At 35.9% G+C, this 18,961-nt stretch overlaps 1 protein-coding gene across 2 annotated transcripts in view; it reads right to left on the bottom strand.

The window, feature by feature from the left end:
• Nucleotides 1–18,520, bottom strand: part of LOC145693312 (clavesin-1-like) — a 208,184-nt gene extending 189,664 nt beyond the window's left edge. Inside the window, exon 1 of one of the 2 annotated variants that reach the window (XM_081769186.1) lies at nt 18,354–18,520. In XM_081769186.1, coding sequence (XP_081625312.1) covers nt 18,354–18,356 — 3 coding nt within the window. In that variant the 5' untranslated portion in view covers nt 18,357–18,520. Of the gene's footprint in view, nt 1–17,233; nt 17,677–18,353 lie in introns of those variants that run through there. The other variant, XM_081769183.1, reaches the window with a different exon arrangement.
• Nucleotides 18,521–18,961: the final 441 nt, after the last annotated feature.

An 18,961-nucleotide genomic window follows, 5' to 3' on the forward strand; every position in this document is an offset into this window, starting at 1 on the left:
TCTTTAATGTCAAACACGTTATCCTGAATTGAAATTAAATTTAACGTCACTTTGAGACTTGTTGCTGACTACATGAAAAGGATGGTGTTCACACACGCTCATATGTTCAATATCAAGCCTAAGATCACTCGCACAGAGATGATGCTACTCTTTGTCTAGGACACTGTGTCCCCCTCCTTCTGACCTCTAGGTTAACTAGATTTGAAATCGTGAAACGACTTCTGAAATGATAAAGGAAGAACATATAAAAATGTGTCTTGAAGCTGTGATTTCGGAAACATTTACGATCAAGGCGCCTCTAGTATATGTTAGGATCTTTCAAGTCTTTTTCCAAGCACAGAATATAGCTTAAAATTCCATTTAATTCCTCACTGCTAATTTAGGGGTTAGCGTGCGTGCCTTTACGCAAGACAGTGATTCAGATCCCACTTTAAATACAATGTTAACAAAGAATTTAATTACACATCAATCAATTTAATTCTCCATGCAGATTTTGTAGTCCCACACCATCGTAGCGCCCACTTCCATAATCTTCGTCTTGACAAAACTTTGTGCCAGACGACAAAACTTTGGTTCAGTCTTGAAGACTATTACTGTTATAAAAGGACCTTTGAGTGGTGCTATAATAAGAGTTTCCTTGAACGTAATATGGCTCACGTACAAGGTGATTTTGCACGATTCTCTATCGGCTATCTTATTACGTCAGATTAAAATCACGGTGTGGTTCAGAGAACACGTAAATAGAATGTTCCGTCCTTCACCACGTTGGTATTCCAAAAGGGCACAAATTCAAAATAGATTTATTAAGCATACATAAAATAGCGATCTAAGGTTAAATTTTTAATCCCTCTAGAGTAGAGTATGACTTCCACAAACCTTTGATACGCTCGAATCCAATGATGATTATAATTATTAATAGATCCTTACGCGTTTTGTCCCAAGGTCTCAGATTAAATTAGAACATCATACAATATATTTATACACCTTTAGTAGCATGTCTTTGTGCACTTGGTAGTGTTGCATTATTATTATTATTATTATTATTATTATTATTATTATTATTATTATTATTATTATTATTATTATTACTATTCTTCTTCTTATTATTCTTATTATTATTATTATTATTATTATTATTATTATTATTATTATTATTATCAGGGATATTCACCGCTTACGCGATAAATGAGAGAAAAAAGAATAGGTTCGCAACTGCCACATTTGCTGTTTTTTTTCTGTAGCTAACATGAGTCATTCTGACAATATTGGTAATCTACGACATGATCTAGCTCTTCCTGATTATCTAGTGCCTAGCATATTCGCTTATCGTAGCACATACACGAGGATTCGATTCCCAGTGAGAGCATTGAACTCATTACAGAAATTCAAATTTCACCTTAAACTGTAAACCTATGTCCCATATAGCATTGGTTTCGAAAGAGGATGCTTAACTCCAACAAATAAATCTATACTTATGCCCTAAAAAGTGCCATGCCTACGAATTTTCGTTATACTGGGTATGCAACAATGTCTTTTAGCGTAAATTGTTTCACGAATGTTAATGTAGATGCGAACATCAACTTTTCAATGTGGTGGCAGATATGAAATGGGTATATGGTCTCTAGATGCATTTCTTATACAGGCAGCCAATACCATAACTATTTTATTAACTATGAAAAATAAGACCCTTTTCCAATTTGAGGGTGCTCTTAATTTTGATGTTTGAGCAACCGGTGTATTTCAATATCCTGAAACTTAAATGCCAAACGGCCATAATACCTTCTAGTTCATGATAACAATGTTTTCTATTTCAGTATCTGTGTTTATCATGTCTGCCTCCTGTATTTGTAACACTGTATTTGCTTATGGTTCTGTACAGTATGTAAAGTCTGCTGTTATATATATCCTTTTCTGTCTTACAACAACCCTCTTCCCCTTTCTTTCTGTTTAATTTAAACCTAATCAGCAAGTAAAAACGGCGACTTTTAGATTTCTTTGATATTAGTCGCGAACGTGAGGATAGAAGATATTGGATATTGGAATAGTAACGTACTTTCTTCACATTTTTTTAACTTTCTTTTTTACTTCGCTTTTATTTATTCTTCGTTCTGTATAGGATAAGCCTAAATGATGCTCCCAATTCAGTGATTGATCATTTCAGTTAATCAAATGCAATTCACGTAGTTTACGCACAAACACAAAGCAAAACTAAACAAATAATTTTTCATACATACTACAAACAGGGGTAAAAATGAGGGAGAACGCAGGAGGACGCCGTTACTCCACTTGCAAAAAATATCTATGAGGTCCTTCCAAATCCTAAAAAGTTACAATTTGAAAAGATAGGCACAGGGGACGGCGTGGCATCATCCGTCCCCGTACCTTTTCAGAACCACTTTTACCCCTGACTACAAATGTTAAATGTGCAAACCACGCGTAATAAATCACATACCAAGCCTATATTTAAGTTCTTGTCAAACTCTACCCAGGACACGGGAATCAATTTCTGCGAATCAAAAGCATACAATTCGTGATTTAAAAAAAAATCTTAAAGGGTGATACATGAGGGCTGTAGTGTCCAATGAAACAATTCTTCTTTCCTGGCAGCTATATGGGCAACCTATCGTAGTGGTAAAGTGGTGGTGCACCATCCTGTTGAACGATTAAATCAGCACTCTCTGTCTTGAGCTATGCGAATATTCATTGTGTCAATATATTCCCATACATAATGTTCGTCACAATGACTTCAGAAAAAGAAAAGGTCAACAAATGTTTGGTAGGAAATATGGTATTACCACGAGATATTTCCGCAGAACTCGTCCTATTGATCTCGATTTGCTTAGTAGGGTGGACTTCATCACGTTCTTTCTTAAGTATGCAAAGACGCAATCCAATGTTTTCCCCCCTACCGATGAATGTCCCGTTGGTTTTATCTTGCAAATGCAGCCAGTCTCTTCAAACATTTTTAATAACTTATCGGAATGTTGATGGATTCCAAATTTTGAACAGAAACTCCATTGAATAACCAGGAGACGTGCACGAAGAAACTCAAGAGTTCAAAATGCTTTATGCTACCTATTAATCACCATTCCTCTTATTTTGATTAAGCTGCTGCTTAACGGAAGACAGCAAAACTATCACGGACTTGCAACGGGGAAATAAGAGATTCCACTCTCAGCACGAAACACCGTGTAACAATTAACTGAATTCGAAAACATTAAATTTTACACGTATTTTTTCTCCTTTCAAGATAAACCAGGTAAATAACCTATCGTAACTCAAACTATGTTATTCCAGGGAACAGAGGTATTGTGGGCAACTATGATACTACTATTTGTACTAGGTATAGGTATAAATAAAGTACAAAGAGTCAATCGCACAAACATGATTTAAATAAAGCATAATCTGAAGATTTTTTTTATCTTTCTCTTTTTTTTCTGTTTTAGTGATTAGCAGTGACTAAGTACACCGCTTAATTCGGATGGTTATTTCCTCAAGTCTTGTCATACAACCTCTGTCCAGAAAGTTCGGTGAATGTGTCTATATTTAGAATGGATTGTTTTCTTACCTGAAACAGCAGTTACCGTCCTTCGAAGTAATCACCATTGAAGGTAATGTACTTCTGGAAATGGTTGTACAAATCCTGGAAACTCGTACAGTATCAGTTTTTACGGATGGCTTTCAGTTGAGTTGTAACATTACGCTGGATGTCCGAAAACGTCTGGCCCTTCAGGGCTGATTTCAACTTGATGAACAAGAAAAAAATCCGTGGGAGACAAGTTTAGGGAGTAGGGTGGGTGATTGACAACTCTCCTGTTGGTCTAGAACTGCTGCACCAGAAAGATAGTGTGTGGCCGGGCATTGTAGTAAAGTAGAATCCAGTCGTCTTGCTAGGCGTACTGGGGGCATACTCGCTTGATCCGTTGAAGTAGACGTTTCAGTATTTCCATTTACGTAACGGCATTTAACGTCGTGCCCCTCTTTGTAGATGAGACCATCAGTCTGTGGCTATTTGAGAGTGCGTTTTCGAAGCGTTACCCCCTAGACCGAACGCGACCCAGGTGGCTATTTGGTAACTTTACTTTTGTCAGAGTTATAAATCATACTGTGAGCCAGTCAGGTTTCTAGATCTTTCTTGCTAAGTCCAGGTCTATAATAGCAGAGTTCCAGTACTTTGCACAAAGCATCTTCAAAGCAGCTGTTTCTTGCTTAAAAAAAAAAAAAAAAAAAAAAAAAAACCTTGCCTGGCAATACGTCCTTCCTTTTGACATCTTTTAAACAGCAGGCGGTCTATTGTTCCGAAACGCACCAAATACGCTCGAGCTGACGTTTTTTCCGCGTTTTTATTGCTTTCGCGTTTGTAATTAGCCATCCACATTTAAATACATGGTGAGCGTATTCCAAGCGTACGCATGAGCAATAAAAACGCGTTGCGATCGCTTCAAATTGCCTCCCTGTCAGAGTAAAAGACCACCATGAGCATTGTGTTGATGAGGGATCTCTCACTTAACACTTAATTGCTTTTCGGCGACCCTGGATCCCGCCATTCCATACTTTGACCTTGCCTTTGGGGTCGTACTTCAAGCACCAGTTCTCCTCGCCCGTGACGACGGTGTTCAAGAAGTTTGGGTCTCGATCTGCCATGTCGATGATGTCTACAGGCGTCACGCCAAAGTTGCATTTGTTCAGGCGTCAAAGTGTACGGCACAAGTCTGGAGGATAGCTTGCGTTTACCCAAATCCTGGGTCATTATAAGGTAAGTCGTCTCACGACGAATTCCCACTTCCTCCGCTATCACTGCCACTGTCATGCAACGATCCTGGGCCAAAAGTTCCTTCACTTTCTGTACGTTATCCGGATTGTGTGCAGTTGCAGATCGGCCTGTTCGAGGAGCATCTTCCCCAATGTCTCACCCTTCTCGGAAATGTTTAAACCACTCATAAACACACTTCAAGATGACTCTATGTTCTTCATAAACTGTTGTCAACATTTCATGAGTCTCTTTTGCTGATTTTCCAAGTTTGAAACAGAACAGCATATTCGTTCGCTGCTCCATTTTGGTATCTATTTTTATTTCGACTGCGCACACTTATACTTTCACTCTACAATGTGCTGTTCATTCACGATAAGCACACTCGCAGCCACTGCTCGGGAACTTGTTTAAACATGTCTACTTGTCTGGCAAGAGATTCAATGGTGGCGCACTCTTATGACCGTGAGCAGTATGACATCATTCACCGAATTTTATGGACAAAAGTTGTATAAACGTGTGACGCAGATATATATTCATCCCACTTGTCAGAGCAAATTGATGACATACCTAATTATATTAATTCTACATCATTTTGTAAAGACTGAATTACATGAAGTTATTATTTATGAATCAAATTTCCTTCGTGTGTGAGCTATGGATTTCGTATGTTAAGAACGTAATATATATCGATAGAAAGTAAAGCACATGTTGTACTTTATTATGAAATCATTGCTTTCGACACAGAAGACATAAAATGGCTTTTATGGAAAACATTGTATACAATAGCAAGATAATATTACTTTACATTTTTCAATGTACTCTTGCCAATTTATATTCTTTGCAGAGTTGCTCTCTGTCGAAATTATTCATGTAACATCACAAGCATAGCAAATTATACTCTGTCATTAAATCATACCATCCTTGCAGCAATAGAATTTTACGAGCTATTTTGTTATGTTTTATGGCAAAGAACCAATATATAAAACACACCCTTTATAACAATCATTATTAATGTTTAACGGAGAAGATTCAAAGCCCAAGCACTACAGCGTTATATGTAGTCTGCTCGTCTGTCTGACAACGAAATAATTACCTACAATTTCAAAAGCTTAATGTTGTGTAATGTTGCTGAACTCCACGTGGGTTCTTCTGATGAGTTAGGGACAGGAAATATTAGTTTCAAAGTTTCTTTTAACATAAAATATCAGAATTAAATCAAAAGTTGGATATATTATACAGTATTTCACTTTCAATTTCAGTGCATGTTACAGCTCTGTCGTCTATTTCGTATACGGTACTTGTTATATTATTTTCATTTCTTAAACACACTTTAGATAGATTAGTATAGCACTATGAGAGTTTTGCACTGGAAAATCAGATTTTGAAGTTCAGAATGTGATACTTCTAATAGAAACCTCTCTCTCTCTAAGTGCTCCATGATTTAACATGAAACGTATTTATGATACGTTAACTGGTTACAGTTCACTTTTCACACTAAGAAAATATGCTCAGAATCGAGATAATTTTTTTGTTACAATTATTTTAATGGCACCTATAATTTTTATCTTAAAGTAATTATTAAAAATAATTCTTTCGAACAAGATTAAATTTGTGGGGTGTATGTTTATTTTATCGCTACTTGCAATGAATGCCAAGCTCACTAATTTGTACCTGTTATAATACGTATAGAAGAAGCTCATCAATGGAATATTAACTTATAATTCACAGTTCATTTGTAGTTAAAGCGATAGAATTGTAGTTGCAGAAACCTTTAAAAAGAGAAATGCGAAGTATAAATTTGAAAATAAAATAAAGTGGTCATCTTTATGGTCGTGGCCTAATGACAGAAACGCAGAAGTTCACTTAAGATCGGAACCTTAACTCACAAATGGTGAGTTTCAAAGTTAATGTCTAGTTGGTTGGTTTAAGGTTGATGATCCTCTTTCAGCACCAAAACTATACGTGGATCTAGTTTTGTATTGGACCTGAAGCACATGAGTTCCTATTGGGAAACCTAGTTGGTGTATTTGAGTTAGGCGGAAGAATAAATAGTACAAAAGTCTAAAATTTGTGAGAAATGACGTTTCTATTTTAAAGTCTCGAGATCATAAAATATAACAGCACTGACAAACCTTTACATTTCATAAATAACTGGCGGTCTACTCATCTGTTCAATAGCCCGAGGTAATCATGAACCAATGACAATGCTCGGCACGGACCACAGCGGGTTATCTCGCACGACTTGTCGCTCGACTAGTAGATTGCGGTCGACACGTTGGCCACCACCCCTGCCATATCAGCTAAAGAATATGATAATATTTGGAAAATGAATGACAATGGAAGAATTGGTGATAACGGAAGAGAAAACGGAAGTACTCGATTAAAGATCACAGACACAATGTTATTCACAATAATCTCGTGCGGCCTGATATCAGGCAAGAAATGTCTAACTTAGCATAACTGGAAAACCATACATATGATACGTCTATACATCTGAGTATTGTTAAGTTTACAGTTGACTAAAATGGTCCTTCTATAGGATTAAAAGGAAAGTTAGTAGTAAATATGAATAATTTCGATTGTTCCTAAGATTTTAATACTAATACTTAAAAAGGTAACTCTTTCTGTGAACATACGTGTGTGTTTGCTTGGATGTACGATAAATTGTACACAAATATTACGCTCTTGTAATCTTGTTAGCCTTCGTGTGTCGTCTGATTTAATCTCTACGTTAAAAATGTTATTCTAAGTACAGTTGGACAATATCCATAAGTAATTAATGGAATGTCGTGATTATCATTAATTCTATAGGTCTTTTACAAGCGTTCGCATTTAATGTTCGTACTTACAATGCAAATCTTATAGGGAGTACAAAGTTCTGAGTGAAAACTCCAGATGATGTTCGAACTTCATTTAAATACAGCATTGAGGTATCTCCTTTATCATCTTGCTATTACAGAAACAAGTAAAATTCAATTAATCAACGGACATAACACTCGAGTAATAGGATGACAAGCAAGATATAAATGATGGCTTCAGAGAAGAACCGCAGGAATCTCAGGTTGTCTACTCTTGTAGATTTCCATACAATGATGAGCTGTTTATTTCTATGAATTCTATTTTGTCTAAGAAATGTAAGACAGATGTTACTTTGTCTGAGTACTGTATTAGACTACTTGATACGGATGTCAAAAAATTTGTTTAAATTGTACATAAGCTTTAAATTTACAGGAAAAGCTTTTTTGTTTTCATATTGTAAAATTTCTTGGGTAGAGCAATAAAATGTACTCGGGATTTGGACTTTCCCTTCACCTTTTTATTACAAAAAGTCTTTATGTACACAAATTATAATAAGTATTCCTCTAATATTTAGGTAAGATTAGATAGGAGCCCGGTGACCAAGCGTCGTGGGCTTTGACGTGAGGTACTTTCGGTGACCAAGCGTCGTGAGAGGGGTGTAGATTAGATATCTCTCTCTCGGTAACCGTGCGTCGTGAGAAAGAGGAAAGGAACCCGGTGACCAAGCGTCGTGGGTATAAGGATGGGTACCTCTCGGTGACCAAGCGTCGTGAGAGGGGTTTTAGGTGTTTCAATCAATCCGGGAAGATTGATGTTGGTCGAGGCGTGCAGTTGTCTTTTATCCTGTATTGTCGGCTTCCTTCGTTGATTCTCGTCCTTCGACTGTTGGCGATGGTGATCGACTCCTCTTCGGGACCGTCGTCTGTTTGTTTTTATTTATTATTAACACATGTAGTTCACACGTGGTTATTGCATGACGTGTAGACATGCGGAACCTTACCAATATGTACAGGAAAGTACGAGTAAGAGATTGGGAGTGGGTGGGTTATACTGCAAAGGTGTGTTTTATACTCGTCAATTTCTAAAATTCCGTAACAAGCCTGTCATGACATAGAAATAGTGATAAAAGCGCAAGGGTAAAATTAGTAACACAGTGGGATATTAATGTTCTTTCGCCGGAGTTACACGGCAAGGGTAAGGTAAGGCCCAAATTAGTATGAAAATGAAAGATAAAGGAAGTCAAATATTTGTCGGGATTGTCAACTGAACTGAAAAACGAAAAATGCGTTTAGTGACAATAGAGACATGAGACAAACAGATACGAAGAAGCAAGAAATGAATTAAGTATGAACACTAGGGCAATTATGATGCGGATGTGAAGAAGAAACAAAAACTTTGGAGATTGTTGGGGTGGCCATCTCCGACTAGTTTTGGTAAGTCTGCTGTAGAGCGAAATCAGCTCAAAGCTGATCATGATTAGGACAATCCACACGCAGATATTGCATACTTTGCCTAGTTTTTACGTGTATAAATAAATAGATAAATAACCTGTTCTAACAGAACAAAACTATTAATTATTATGACTGGCAACGAACGACCTTTCTTTTCAGTGCCATTAAATTTAGCTTCTCTCGATTTTCTCCAAAACTTACCATGAGAATTTTCGTACCTTCATACATTTCATGTTGTTTAGCTTAGTGTAATCTACTGATTGATATACGAGATGTGTTCAGAAAGTATTGAACCTTTGGTTGAAATAAATTTATTGATTTGGAAACACGAAATACTAATCCCTTTCAAAGTAGTCTCCCCGGTAATGCACACAGTTCTCCCAGTGTCCTGTTCAGTGGCCTTTTCAGCTTGTAAAATAACCAAAAGTCACATGTAGCCATGTCGAGTGAGTAGGGAGCCTGACAACACCCAAGAATGTGTTTGGCGATGAAAGCCTGAATCAAATTACGCGGAGACTGTCTTCATGCTCAAATTCTCGTTCAAAATTGAATGTTTGGATCCCATTGAATAGTTTCCGCTTGGGTATCGCCATGCTTTTCACAAAATTTTAGGCAATATCGCTGCTCAAGTTTTTGTCATTTTACAAAAAAATGAAATCCGACAACTGCTCACTGCACGCTTTCACTCATTGGCTGACTGCCAGCAACTGACGCTTTTTGCGGGCAGGAAACAATTCACGGCAAATCATTTCAAAGTATCTTCATGCAGGAGAGTGATTCAGAAAGTAATGCCTCCAAGCCCACTATGTGGCCAATTGTAACGCAAACATTCTGAACTGTTTATCATTAATGCACTGATGTTTAAGTTGTAGAATGTCACTTGTTTCACCTTCCTATCTCTTCTTGTTCCAGAATAATGGAGCAATCCATGGCATTCAGTGCCGAAGTCCAGTTGAAACAGACGGTTGTCATTCAATTTCTGACTGCGGAAGGTTGTGCGCCCAGGAAGATTAATCGCTAGCAACAAGTCGTGGGTACACCATTACGATCCGGAAACGAAGCGTTAGTCGATGGAGTAACGCCACACGTCCTCTCCCCCGCCAAAAATTTCAAAGTTGTCCCATCTACTGGTAAAGTGTTGTTGACATTCTACCTCATCCTGCTTATAGTCCGGATCTCCGCCCTACGACTTTTGGCTCTTCCCCAAACTTAAGGATCACCTTAAGGGCCAACGCTACAGTTATGACGCGGAGATGAAAGCAGCAATTCGGCAATGGTGTCGCCAGCAGCCACCACAATTCTTTCCCGACGGCATGAAAAACCTTGTTTCGCATTGGCTCAAGCGTGTTGCCTGTAATGGGGACTACGTTGAGAAATGGTGCCACCATTTGTAGCTGACACTGCAAGCTTTCCACTGATACCTGTATTGGTGCTATCTGTCAAACACAAATAAAAGTATCACCTTGGAGACAGTTTTTGAATCAACCTCGTACAAACTTTAACTTAGCCTGAAAACTCCGCTTATAAAGTTGCATTTTAGAAATATGTTATCTAGGAGAAATTAAATATATATATGTGTTCTACTTACAATTAATATATTAGCCTAGATTATTTATTGCTAGAATGGACACACATTTATAAATCAACAGAGGCACTGAGAAACACACACACAGCGATAAAGTTGGAGTAACAGACAATCTTTTAAAAAGATGACAACGTGTAAACGAATTCTCTCTCTCAAATCCCAAAACAAGCAATCTATCACAGTCATTATATATATTACTGTCACGATATATTATATAGTTTATAAACCTCCCTAATATTTAATTTTTAAATATATAAAATAGCGTATAATTGCAGGAAGTTTACAAATGGATATTTTCCCATCCCAGCGAATTACAGTTACCATAATTGACGTCTTTTATGAGTGGGAAACTTTCGCGAACATGTAAACAACGTTTCAAATTCACTTCTTATATATATACTTAGTGGAAAACAGACACCCAATGCTTATTTAGTAATCCTTTCTAGTTAAATAAATTAAAAATCGTAGGTCAGGTACTTCAAATTATAGATGCTATGCAGGCCCGTACCACGGGGGAAGGGCAAGGGGGCCGTCCGCCCCTAAATTTTTAGTGGCCCACCCTGAAATCTTCACGGAAGGCTTGCAAAAAATCTCGATTAATTCTAGAGATGCAAGGGCTCGATAAAAAACTTTTTTTTTTTTAAAAAAAAAAAAAGAAAACTCGGTTTTTTCTGCTTAGCTTTTTTGCTTGGGAAATTTTGGGCTTTTTTTTTTTGAAAATTTTGCGATAAAGTAGACTTTGTTTCGCTTCTCTACAACAAAAAACTCATTTAATTAGTGATTCATGCAGATAATAATATGAAACCTCGAAAATAAACCATGAATTTCAAAATGATTTTTTAAAATTCTTAACATATTTACATTATGAATTCTAAAAGATTAACTAATATATGTAATAATATTTTAACCTCTTATATACAATAAGTACTTTAAAAAATGATACACAAATAACTAGCAAAATTGTATGTAGTATTTTTACTTCAAGATATCACACACTCTCTTTTTGAAGCAAAATAAAGAAAAACATGAGAGAAATTTGCACATCAACAGCTTCGTTTTCGGGTGGTTCTATACATTCTTGAAAATTTTCAGTTAAATTCTAACTTTCATATACATTGTATGAATATTTCGAACAGATTTTTCACTGATTGCTCACATACGTAATAATCTGTTACCACCTATCAGGTGCTTCGCATCTGCAAAATCGGTAAAGCTCCAAATTCTGTAATGCACTAACTGTTCCTTAATGTACTTGTTCAGAATCGGGAAAGTATCGAATTTTCTGTTTATCGATCATATACGTAATAGACGGTTCATCTGAGCGTATGGTTTCCTAGGCTGTAGAATATATAACCACCATCACGGTTTACCCAGTCGTGAAGGTTTCTGAATTTTTAACAAGAAAATTCAACATATCGTTACGAAACCATGGAATACATTTAAAAAGAGTGGAAGAATAAATCACTGTTCCAATTCAGAAGAAAGACGACAAAATTGATTGTAATAATTATCGAGACATTTCTCTTAACATTCTATTAATAAGATTGACCCTATACTCAGATGAAATTATTGGAGATTACAGTGTGGATTTAGTCGAAATCGACCAGATATTTACCATTCGACAAATACTCGAAAAGAAATGGGCATATATTACCCAGTACATCAACTGTTTATTGATTTTACAAAGGCTTACAACTAGGTTAGGAATCTGATAGGAGAACAATCGAAAGAAATGCAGAGGCCTTGCAGGGACATGAGTAAATGCAGAGAAATGTAAATACAAGGAAGTTCACAAGGATCGTAATACGGCAAATTATGAATGCGTTAAAATATCAATTAATACTTTCGACACAATGGATACTTTCAAATATCTTGGATCAGTATTATCAGATACCCACAAAAAAATCATACCCACAAAGAAATTAAATGTCGACTGAAATTAGGAAATTCTTGTTATTATTCAGTTCAAAATATTTTGTCGTCGCAAATTCTGTCAAGGAATTTAACGCTTAAAATATATAAAACGATAATCATACCTGGTATGCTTTATGGTTGTGAAACATGGTCGCTTACGGTGAGGGAAGAACGCAGACTGAAATTATTTGAGAATAAAATTCTGAGACGAATATTTGGACCCAAGAGAAACGGGAATGGGGAATGGTGGAAACTTCATAAGGAGGAACTACATAATTTATACGGTTTACCAAACATCGTTAGAGTCATCAAGTCTAGGAGGCTCAGGTGGGCAGGTCATGCAGCCAGAATGGAACAAAATAGGAGCGCTTTCAAAGTTTTAACTGGAAATACAATCGGGAAACGTCCATTAGAAAAACCTAGGCCCAGATGGGAGAACAATATTAAGATGGATCTAGCAGAAATAGGAATACAGAGTAGAAACTGGATTGAATTGGATAAGGACAGAAGTCAATGGAGAGCTTTTGTGGCCATAGAGAAAGAGAGAGAATACATTTAAGTTAAGCACCACTGCACAACAAACACGAGTAAGTGGTTGGCTTTCACGCTTCTATCGTGAAGTCCGGGATTCAACCCCGCATTCGACCATTTTGACAAAAGTTTTTCTTACTTCCATCTGTGAATGTAGAAATAGTGCGTGTACTGAGAGTCCTGGCCGACTTTCTTTCTAATCGTTTTTAAATATCTGTTATTACTAATTACCAGCTGTTTTGGATTTGCGAAGAGGGTTAGGGTGGGATTGAAGCCTCTACACCGAAATTACGGAATTTCTGAAACAAACTAAATATTAGTTTTGCCTTTACTCATAAACTTCAAGCTGTCCTCAAAAAAGAAATTGGGATTTTTTAGAAAAACTAAGCATTAATAAGAAAAGCCCCTCCCAAAATACTTTTCTAAATCCGCCACTGATTATCAGTATAAAATGGTCTTCAAGGTTGTATCTGGAAGATTATAGCTGAATATACAAACGAAACACTGGCGTCTGTGGCATGTAAACTTTGGGGGGGAGGGGATCAAAGAAAGTGATTTAAATGGTACTACCTAGCCTGTTATAATTGTTTCACAGCCTGAATATTATATTCCAAATTAATGTAATTATTATTATTTATATGTTATTCTGTCGTTAGTAAATAAGTTAGAATAACATATGGAATATTTTGCACTTCAAAATATTGGAGGGGACGTGTCCCCCTCGTCTCCCCGCCAGAGACGCCCGTGAAACGAAACGAAATATTTGTTATGCCTGTACTCATAAACTTAAGTTCCTCTTAAATAGAAGTTAGGAATGTTAAAAAAACCAAACATTATTCAGAAAAAACTTTCCCAAATATTTTTCTAAATCCGATACTGATTATTTCTATTAAATGGTATTGAAGGTTGTGTCCGAAAGATTATTGTTAAATCATTGCACAGCTACAGTATGACGGAAATGTGGAAGTACGCTCTGATAGATATATTGAAAATCGTACGCTCTGATGGATATATTGAAAAGCATAAGTTTAATTATGTGCTAGAAGCTAGAGTACTAAGCTCTAAGAAGTGAAACACGGATAACTAAAAAGAAATGATCTAGAGAAGAAAAAATGTCGATAATTAAAATAAAGTTAAATAGCTTCTAAAATTGCCCTCAAATACTACGTACTTTATGTTTACTTTAATTCATAAACCATGTGCTCCATCCATCATGATGGTGAATTCCAGAGCGAAATATGGCATTTAGGTCATGGAATCTTATTTAACTTTAGAGTATACTATAAGAAAGCTATTTAAACAGAAAAATCATGAAAATGAAAAAAGCCAAAATTTTCAAAATTCTCGTTTTTTCAAAATTCTCGTGCAAAAAACCATCAATTCAAAAAAGCCGGCTTTTTTTGCATCTCTAATTACGGAACAGTATTTTACTCAAGTATGTACACAAGGAAAAGAATATTCAAGGTCGAAGCTACTGAATAATCATAATCTACTTTTGGAAATGTATAATAGAACCAAACTCACAGTCTAAAGTGGATAATGAATCGCTGTAGTACGATCAATGTTCTCCTACCGGGAATTGAACGCGATACCTCATGCACCAAAGACAAAGAGCGAGGAGGAATGATGCAAATATTAACGTTTAATCTCCGCTCAAAAATTTCGGAAAGGAACTCAACTAGAGAGCTTATCTAAAGTTATCACCGTCATCATAGTGTTGGCTCATGAAACCAACGGGAAAATTCAGGAAATTCCTTTAGAATGACATACTCTGAAATTGAAATAGGTAACTGCTGATCACAAAATAGAAGGACACGTTAACCCAGTGACAGAGGCTGCGATTTCACTCATCTCTGGTGCGAAAGATTCTTCGACCATGTGAGTTCCTGGTACACAATATCGTGTCTGTGAGTTACTACAGAGTTCTCCAGTTTTCTCTCGCATTACCATTCCACGAATTATTTCATCATTATGCCTCTTAATATTAATAATCAACCTCCTAAAAGACATAACAGTGAAGTATTAATTACATATTTCATTTTTTTTCTTTCTCTTTTCACAAAAGAAGAATCCAAATTCTAACAAATAAAAACATACCATTATAAATTCAAAGAATCTGATGTTGTATATGATGTCAGAAGGACTTATCAGTATGTATAACGCTGTTAGCACGCATAGAAGATGTGAAGGACACACTTCAATTATTACCGCACCTAAGTTCTCTGCATTACATAGTTGTAATAGTAGTAGTAGATGATATGATATGGTTTTTTTCTGTATGTTTTAGGCATTACGTATGCTTGCTCCAAGCATCAAAATTTGAAGAACTGAAGGCCCAAAAATAAGAGAACAGTGAATTTACTGGCAAATACATTATACTTATTGACGTTTTCATAATAAACTCCATAGTTTATCAATTTAAGTGATATAGTTGAAAATATACCCCAAAAGAAGAGATTGTCATTTTGTAATCGGGTGGGCTCATTCTAGCTCAGACTCGCACGTTCTTGAGTTTCGGACCACAATCCTCAACAGATGGCATTAGCTCGATCGGGCTTGCTATTCTCGATAGAGCTTGCATTCACTCGTACTCCCTAACCTCATTTAGGCTCACTAGGATCCAAATTCTGGCTCACTATCTACTAATAGAGCCCGTGCTCATACAAGTCACGTTCAATTAGTCAGTTTAAAGCAGAATTAGATCAACATAGACAACGTGTTCGTATATCATAGCACAAAATAGCCTACGTTTTACTTATTTCAGTAGGAGCTAATATATACATATATATATACTAAGGCAGGCACGTAACCAAGGAGGGGACTAACGGGGGCACTTGCTGCCCAAAAAAACATTTCTTGCATCCTCCCGAACAGATTGTTGTAAAGAATTTTAAAATGAACTGTATAAAGAATTTTAAAACTATTCTAAATATGAAATTCTTGCGTTTTTATTTACCAATTTAAATTCAATTTAACGTATTGTATTCATTTGTGAGTAGAACACATGTCTTGTTAGACGCAACAAATCTCTCTTATAAAACATGAAAAATATGTAACTGAATTATGTAATATCGTTATATATATATATATATATATATATATATATATATATATATATGTTACATATTTCTTCTTGGATTTGTGTACTGTAATATTTTGCAGTGTGAAAGGAGCTACAGCTCTGTTACAACTCCCATTTTAAAAAATCAGTTTCGTATTGTTCTTGATGTATTTGTCATTTCTCTCATTATTAAATTCTTCCCCGGCTTTAAAATATCTGAATGTTATTATTATTATTATTATTATTATTATTATTATTATTATTTTGAAAGGGTAAACTTCAAAATACACGTTTCAGATGCACATCGATAAGCAGGACTTCTTTAAAAGATATAGTAGAGTAGAGTAGGGTCGGTTAGCTCAGAGTTAAGGGAAGTCTGGACCTACTTTGTAAAAATTAATCGAGTATAATTTTTCGTAAGTATACAGATTAGAGTGGACACTGTAAGGTTTACCCCCTTTAAATTTTAGGCTTATCTCTTGTCCACCTTGAAAAATAAATACATAAATAAATAAATACGTATATACTTGTTTTTAGATTGAACTCTTAGATTTCGTTCCATGTATTTGGAATGGAATGACATTTCCAGAAACAATAAAGCATTTTATGAATTGAGCTGGAGTTTTTAAGATATTTTCGTATATCTAAAAAGCTCTTGTCACACACACAGAATTGTTATGATTGCGAAAGTTAATTAACAAATAAATAAAACCTAGCAAATAATAAAAATTTCTCCCAATTCTACCAAAAATACGTATATTCGGCGGCACTTTTCAATTTGATGAACGCTATTCTTCATTTGCAACCTTCCCGCATAACAGCTCTTTTAATGATAAAAACGTAAAAAAACAAAGAATGTAACAAAGGCACTAAAATCACAATTCACACAAAACACAGTTAACGATGATCTGCCCTTGGGTATTATAGCTAAGTCATATTCTACGGGATTGACACAGGAAAAAAAAAAATCAGCGAAATATAAACAATACTATCCGCCCACCAAAACACACATAGCTTTAACAGAAAAAAAAAAAAGAATCACAAACACAACACAGCTGGAGTGTATCCAAACGGAAATTCCGATATCAGTCGGAAGCGCACACTGAAAAAAAGCAAAATAAAAAAATGTATACACTTACCGTGGTAACTTCTTCTGTAGTAATACCGTTCTCCATTTTGTCTTGAAACAAACTAACGTGAGCCTCTTCTGCACTGAGTCAGTGTCTGTCAGATTGGTGTGACTTGAGTTTGTAAGTGTACTGTATGAGTGTTGTGATGCAACCGAGTCCAATCCCTCTGCGGTGGTTGACCTTGGGATTCATGGGCTGCTTCGTTCATACAGCTACAGCGTAACTCCTCGTTCACGTCACTTCGCCGCCTTGCACTTATTCACTTTTCCTTGTCATGAGCTAGAAAATAACCACTTCTGTTTATCTTTTTTTTTTTTTTTTTTTTCAACTACCAAAATCCTCCCTCTGACTTCCTTCCTTGATTCGCTTTAAGATGATAAACCGAAACGATACACTGTATGCTTGCAAAAATGGTCCGACTTTCTTTGTTGTAGTTCCGTCGATGGCTAATATGGATATGGTTGGTCGGTTGATTGGAGTTCATCGCTCCTTTCCATCACAGAGACCATGTGACAAGTGACCTACTGTTTTTAAGTGAGATCCAAATAACTACTTAGATGTGTAGCAAAGACAGCATCCCTGAGGGAATCAAACCCTGAACCAAGTGGACAGATATGGCCGTTAGCAACCTTTCTTAAATGTATGTAAACTATCTCTTTCCACTCTAATCAATTATACAACAGGAAAATGAACAATTAAATATCCAGGACGAAATGAGAGTAGAACACTTTTCACCTTGGAATTGTCAGACGAACACAAATCGTTCGACTACATGCACCGACTAATTCGACAGAGAAGAGGCATTGAATATCCGTGTGAAATGAAATTAGTTAAGTTTAGCTACATGTAATAATAATTAAATTACATTGTTTCGTTATTATTATTATTATTATTATTATTATTATTATTATTATTATTATTATTATTATTATTATTATTATTATTATTATTATTATTATGCGAGATGAGTTTTTTTAAATGGAAAATTTTACACTTTCATTTAGTGCACAGGGTGAGCTAACAGACCCATTATCACCTACACATGTTTCGAATGTGGATGTTGATGGATCTGAAGTGAGTAGAGTATAACAAGAGAAAATACATGCTGTCTTAGAAGCCTACACTTAACCATTTTATTCCAGAGTGTTTTGTTACACCATTCTTGTATTTTCGTAAGACAGAGTTATTCATTCAAGGTACGATGTGAAATAATTCGCAGCTTTGCTAGAGTGATCGGAGCAAATGGATTTCGAAACATTTCTTTATCGATCGACTATGATTTCAACAAGATGGATCACGCCACATTTATTCGCTTGCTGTGAGAGTTCGGGTATAACGCCAATTGAGAAAATAATCGAGGGTTCGTGAAGCCTAGGCTCTACACCAATCATAGAACTGCTTTGTCTGACGTGTGACGCATCGGAAGATACAGTACAGTTCTCGAAAGAGCTCTACAAATTAGCAATGTTTTCACTACTAAATAGTAATTATGTATATTTTGTTTAGAAAACGAATTACGTCGCTGAAGTAAGAGCAAAAACACATAAACAATTTACTGTATTTATTGTTAATATAATTATGAATACCGAGAAAAAAATACCTTGACGTATTCTAACCAAACCAAATCAGTATTTTAGCATCTAGGTTGCCATCAGAAAATAAAATTGGAACGGGAGTTCATGAAGAAAGGATTCATCCGGTTTAATGGATTGGGGGGATTAATGATAAGTTTGATTA

The sequence above is a fragment of the Thermobia domestica genome, chromosome 8 (assembly GCF_964235325.1).
Source record: "Thermobia domestica chromosome 8, izTheDome1.hap1.1, whole genome shotgun sequence".
In the NCBI taxonomy this organism is placed as follows: domain Eukaryota; kingdom Metazoa; phylum Arthropoda; class Insecta; order Zygentoma; family Lepismatidae; genus Thermobia; species Thermobia domestica.